Source organism: Anguilla rostrata, chromosome 12 (genome assembly GCF_018555375.3).
Source record: "Anguilla rostrata isolate EN2019 chromosome 12, ASM1855537v3, whole genome shotgun sequence".
NCBI lineage: Eukaryota > Metazoa > Chordata > Actinopteri > Anguilliformes > Anguillidae > Anguilla > Anguilla rostrata.
This window is the reverse complement of record NC_057944.1, coordinates 16239328-16245327: the sequence shown is the minus strand read 5'-3', so window position 1 is coordinate 16245327 and position 6000 is coordinate 16239328. Positions and strand designations below refer to the sequence as shown.

The window sequence follows — 6000 nt, the reverse complement described above, 5'->3', positions numbered from 1 at the left end:
TAAAAATGCAACATTAGTGAGTCTGCCCACGGGAGGGTACCGCAATCAACCGTCAATCATTCCCCAACGGTCACAAGGCACCTCACAAATTAAATGTCTATTTATAATGCGTCTACCACCAATCAGTCAAACCAAACACTCATCTAATCGGTTATTCAACTATTCAACAGTGGGGCTAACATTTTACTACACGCTCCGTGCAGGTCTGAACCACACTATGTTTACACACAACACTACATTTATTATTAGCAGAGAAGGACACTGTCTATAAACAAGCCTTAGACATCATTTCGTAAATATAATATGACATATAATAAACATAAAAAAGTGTAAAAAAACAAGAAATTAAAAGCATTTAACTGTTTCCATCAGGATGAAGGAGGAGCTTTAGCTCACTAATTCAGTCCAGTGAAGGACGAGAAAGCAGAGGAGTAAAGGAAGGAAAGGGAGTGAGAGGATTGTGAGGAAAGCAAGCAGAACAGAGGAACTCACTTGATCTCCAGCTTCTCGATGTCCTCCTCCTCCACCTGGAAGTGGGACTTCTTTGTGTAGCTGCTGGACCTCGTGACCTGGGAGCAAAACCAAAGCGGTTCACGCATTTCGCAGGCAACCAATCAGACAGAGCCATTCAGACAGAGCACACGGTCCAGACAGGCCGATCGCTAAGAATCAAACAATATCAACAGTGCGTTTGAAATGGACAATTACACCAAATTGGAAAACATGCCTCTTAAAAAATGAATTACCGTACACCACGTTTAAACTCGCACACAGACCCTTATAACTGACAGGGTCTATTGAGAGCGCGTGCAGAAGGCACCATGGTGAGTCACTGGGCACTGTAGCAGGGGGCACCCTATAGAACACTAAGGGCTTGCCACATATGCCAAGCATGGGCTCGTCATGGTAAACAAGCTTTATTTCAACGCTTGCCACCAATATTGCCATTCTAATAAACCCATAAGAACATCAATATTCACATGGATGTAGAATGATCTAGAAAGGTGCTCTTTTCCCCTATGGTATTTCACATAGATGAATTCAGTGCCAGGCCTTTAGACTTCTTGGTGAGAGTTCCCTCACTGCAGAGCCCATCAGGTACCTCAAAGTGGAAGGTCTCCTCAAACTGGGGGTCACTGGTTTTCTTCTTCACCTTGGTCTTCCTCTGTTCATTCCTGAGGAGAGACGCTGGGATTAACGCTACAGAGTCAACTGTGTGATGCCATTACAAACCAGTATCCCCAAAAAAACACTTTCAAATACTTTCCTTCACGTTGTGAAACCACTCTACACCTATCACAATTCCTGTCCGTTTAAAACGTCCCTCCATTTAGAACTCTATTAAGGACTTCACTCCTTTTAACAGTTCACTCCAGGTAGCCATGTGAAGCCCTCGGGCACAGAGGAGGTACCTGGCGGGTCCGACGAGCGAGACGGTGGCGTATGGATCGCAGCTCTGTCCGTTGATCAGGGGCAAGCCCTGGCATTCAATTATCCTGGGGGAAAACACACGACTTCAATCAGTACAAGCATTCTCACCGCCCCGCAGCTGTGAGAAAAGCCGAATCAATTCAAAATACAACGACACCATTTCAAATGACATATTATTTGCAGTTTTATGCAGTTTCAGGCACAACATTTCTGTCAGAATAGAGATTAAACTATTTGGCCAGATGACTTTCACACCAAAATTCAGGCTCGACATGGTCCACGTTTAAAACTTTGCATTAGTTACGAAAGGGCTTCGACTAAATTTACTAATCAGGAAGATCATACCCTGAAAACAAAACTAGCATGGAAAATGGCAAAAAAGCAGAAGTCACCCCATAAAAGCAAATATATGAATTTAAGAAGAAAAAAAACAGAAGACGTGGGAAAAGCAGTAGTAGCTGCAGGCAACAGGAAGTTGGCGTGACAGCGACCCAGCGCAGCCAGCCGTGCAGACAGCCCGGGCAGAAAAAAAAAATGTCAAAAAGAGGCTTCGAGCTGCGTAGAGTCGCACGCGCTCCCCTTGCCCTTTCCCCTCGCCACCAACAACAGCGCCAAGCATGACGTCAAAGGCTAACCGCGGCTCTCGCAGACCGTGATGGTACGGCTTCCTGTTGAGATGCCATCACTTCCTCCTCATTAACCTGCTCTCGCCCAGGCTGAGTGAGTGCAAACCAGCAGAATCACACAACACACACACACATACACACACACACACGGCCCAGTCAGACCTGGACAGACGTGGCAGACTCACCGGACCACCAGTTGTTGACAGACCGAGCCGTTCTCTGTGATCAGCTCATTCAGCCGCATTTCCAGGTGAACCTTCCCCTGGGAAGAGAAAAGGGGACATACCAACCAATCAGCCCTGCCTTGTCATTCAGGCACGTATCACATGACCCATCAGCCCCATTCAGAAAAATGCCACCACCCATCAATCCTGCGTGCTCTTTCAGATACGCATCAGACGTCCCATTTCTGAGGCCCAAAATACACTATGATGAATGCGCACATTCCACCTGTTCAGATGGCTCAGTTCCTCAGTCAGCAATGTTTACCCACATCATGCTTATGGACATTAAACAGAAACTAAAGCCGCTCTATTTTTCTGAATATTCAAAAACATCACCAGACCACACCTGCGAAAGACTGCAACAGGAAGTGAGCGTGAGACAGATGCACACAAACAAACACACCCCTGAAACCATTAAACTCAAACGGAAGTTCAGTTACTAAAGCCTGGAGTTTTCTGTGTGTGTCTGTATGTGTGTGTGTGTGTGTGTGTATGTGCAGATTGGGCACTTCACTTCCAAACTATGCATATTCACTGATAATTATTTTTGTTGTACAGTTCTAGACTGCAATTACTGTATTAGTAAACACATTTCTGCCACCATTTTTTTTAAACAAGCCTGTTGTATTTGCAAACATGAAAAAGATAAGATCTTAATTGACCAGTATTTTCTTCTGAAATTTAGCTTGAAATGGTCACATCTTAAATGTAAGTGAAAGTTAAATGTAGACACTGCACTGTGAAGTTATAGAATCACTGTGAGGCCTCCATGCCAAGTATAACAGTGTAGTGTTAATCCAGCACTGGAGATTTTTACCGCAGTGCTGCTACACCACTGAAATCAATCATGGCGGAGTTTCTCCTGTCTACACCGCTAGGATCTGAAGTGGAGAGCCAGGCAGCAGCTGAACGCCGAGAAGTGAGGTTACATCAGACATCATAAACGTCCCCCATATCTCTAAAAACGCCAGTTCTCCTGATATCCAGCAATGCTTATAAGGCGTAGCGGTTGTATTCCAGAGCCGTGTACAGAACTGAGCAGAGAGGACGAGGTGACTGGAGGGGAGGACGTCCTGCTGACAATCGTGACATCACCGCCCTCTTAAATAATAATAATAAATGTGTTCATACATTCGTGGAGAGGACTCTGTGATTATCAGTCTGAAACCAGTGAAAAGCTGTAACTGCTCTTAGCTCGGCCCTTCTATGGAGAGATAGACATCCAGCAGGCCCCGCACATGTCATCCTGTATCCTGGCAACCAACAATCTCTCACACGGTTCAAAGAAAAAAATAAAAAAAATAAAAACGAAGTCCAGGAGCAGAATGGGGGTGGATTGGTGTGAGCAATGCAAACGCACGCTTGATTAAATCAGAGTTCAGCTGGGTTCCTGAAAACCTGGCCATCTGATGGGGCGTGGCCATCTGTCACCACCCACCTGGACTTCCGAGTTGGGATCCACCGGCTGCAGGCAGAACCAGTGCTCCTTCCCACTGAACTTATACAGGTCCTCCTTCCGGATCGCCACCTTCCCTGGATGCATAAAACGCATTCACACACGCACACACACGCACGTGCAAACACACACACCGCACACATATACACACATACACATGCACACACACACACACACACACATATACACACACACGCACACAGTGTCAGCCCCTTGTAACCTCCACAGGTCAGAAGTGAAGAGTCTGGCAGCAGTATTACGTTCAGAGCACTCACCTACTGGTAGGTCCCTGAACACACTCTTTGCGTACACGTAGAAGGACAAATACTGAAATGGCCGTGGGATTTCAAAATAGAAGTCCTCTCCATAGAAAGGGCTGAAAACACAAATGTGCAATGTCACCTCTCCGTCCAGCGCAATGACTGATAACAGGAAACAAAAAACAGTCACCTGAAAATGTATTCATAGTAAACAACAAAAAAAAGAACCCTCTGCACCCTGCATGGCTTCTGCGCGGGAGGCTGGCGGATAGCGCGCGGCGGGCGCTAATGTAACGTTCTGTTTACTCATCCTCTTCCTCCCAGCGGTACGGAAGACGGGCTCACCTGGGCCCCGCGGAGAGCCTGGCGGAGCAGGAGGATGGCGGGCTCCGCAGAGGCCGCAGTCATTACGCTCCTGCATCCACCGTCATTAAACGGCAGCCGCTAAAAATAGCGCCGCGCCCGTAGAGCTGAGTCACCGCGCGGCCCGCTGCGCCGCGCCTCGCTGCGTCCGCCGGGCACGGAGCGGGGGGAGCCGGGGGGAGCCGGGGGCAGGGAAAAGGGAAGAGACAGCCAGCGCCAGCGCCATCGCCCAGGACCCCTCCTGCACCGCGTTCACATGACCCTCTCTCAGGGACTGCAGTGGGGCTCATACACACAGGCAGACACATATACACACACATACACATGTGCATATGTGTGTGAATATTCACATCGACGCACACACACACACGCGCCCTCCACACATATATACACACATCTCCCACACATACACAAAGGTCCCTACACACATGCTTTGAACTAGCTCAATGGGGTCCAAGGAGGAAGAGAACAGACCATATGCCTTGGTTGTGTCCAGCACCTGCCCTAACCTTGGCTGAGAGAGGAAGAGAGAGAAAGAGAGAGGAAGAGAGAGAGAGAGACAGACAGAGACAGAAAGACAGAATAAAAAGAGAGTCAGAGAGAATAGAGAGAGAAAGAGACAGAGAGACAGAAAGAGAGAATAAAGAGAGAAAGAAGGAGACAGATAAAGAGAGAGAGAGAGAGACAGAGACAGAAAAAGAGAATAAGAGAGAGAGAGACAGAGAGAGGGAGATGACGCAGGGTACGCAGGGGGAGAGAGAGAGAGAGGGGAAACGGAGAGAGAAAAAGCACAGTGTGCACTGGAGGAGGGAGAACAGAGAGAGCAGAGGGGTGTGTGTGGGCGGGTGCGCTTCCTCTGACAGTGTGAAAGGAACTCTGCTTGTGAAATACCTTCAGAGGGAAAGCCTGGGCGCACTACGAGAGGAAAGGTGGCTTTCTCTGCACGTCTCGCCCTTTCAACTCTCAGAAGGCGTCAAACACTAGCACTCACGCAGCCCATTGCTGCCGGGGGAAGCACGCGCCGTGTCTAGGGCATCGCCATACTCCTGGCCCCCTCGCTCCCCCGGTCAGGGGCCAGTGCCTTCTGACGCTCGCAATGGGCAGGGCAAACCAAGCGGGTTTGGAAGCTTCTTCAGTTTTAATGTGCAATGCCCACAGTCGTTGAATGGACCTCTATTTGACTGACAAAACCTCACAGTCATGCATTTCACACCATTTTTGTAGGTGCAAGACCAAACGATTACACTGGTGAGCATGTCATGTAAATGCTCTGGGGCACAGCGATGGAGCAGTGGTAAAAACGCTGTCCTTTGTGTCAAAGCAGTGGCACACTGAGGACTAGGTTCTTGCCCAGGTCCTGCCAGATCCAAGTATGACCGGTGCCTGAAGGGAGCGGGAAATTGGGCGGCCGGGGGGGGGGGGGGATTCGCTGTGCGCGCTGCAAGGGGCGCGGGTTAGTTACGGTCAGGGGCGCGAGGAGTCACACCATGAAGAAGACGGGGCGACGGGGTTGTGTAGTGCAACGGGTTCTCAGCAGAACACGAGGAACGGAACTGTAGTAGAGTACAACTGAACTGGCTAAAAAAGCCTGACAAAAATGTGGGGAAAAAATGCTCTCCTCTGCAATGAACAACTCGTAT

The 6000-nt window shown here is 48.7% G+C and overlaps 1 protein-coding gene across 2 annotated transcripts in view; it reads right to left on the bottom strand.

The window, feature by feature from the left end:
• Nucleotides 1–443: 443 nt before the first annotated feature.
• LOC135236969 (ras GTPase-activating protein 2-like) overlaps nucleotides 444–6000 on the bottom strand; it is a 15105-nt gene continuing 9548 nt past the window's right edge. For both annotated transcript variants that reach the window (XM_064303627.1, XM_064303626.1), the window contains exons 3-8: nucleotides 4013–4113; nucleotides 3720–3814; nucleotides 2243–2319; nucleotides 1413–1496; nucleotides 1103–1175; nucleotides 444–569 (exon numbers count right to left, since the gene is read on the bottom strand). In XM_064303627.1, the coding sequence (XP_064159697.1) occupies nucleotides 489–569; nucleotides 1103–1175; nucleotides 1413–1496; nucleotides 2243–2319; nucleotides 3720–3814; nucleotides 4013–4113 (511 nt within the window). In that variant the 3' untranslated portion in view covers nucleotides 444–488. The remainder of the gene's footprint in view (nucleotides 570–1102; nucleotides 1176–1412; nucleotides 1497–2242; nucleotides 2320–3719; nucleotides 3815–4012; nucleotides 4114–6000) is intronic.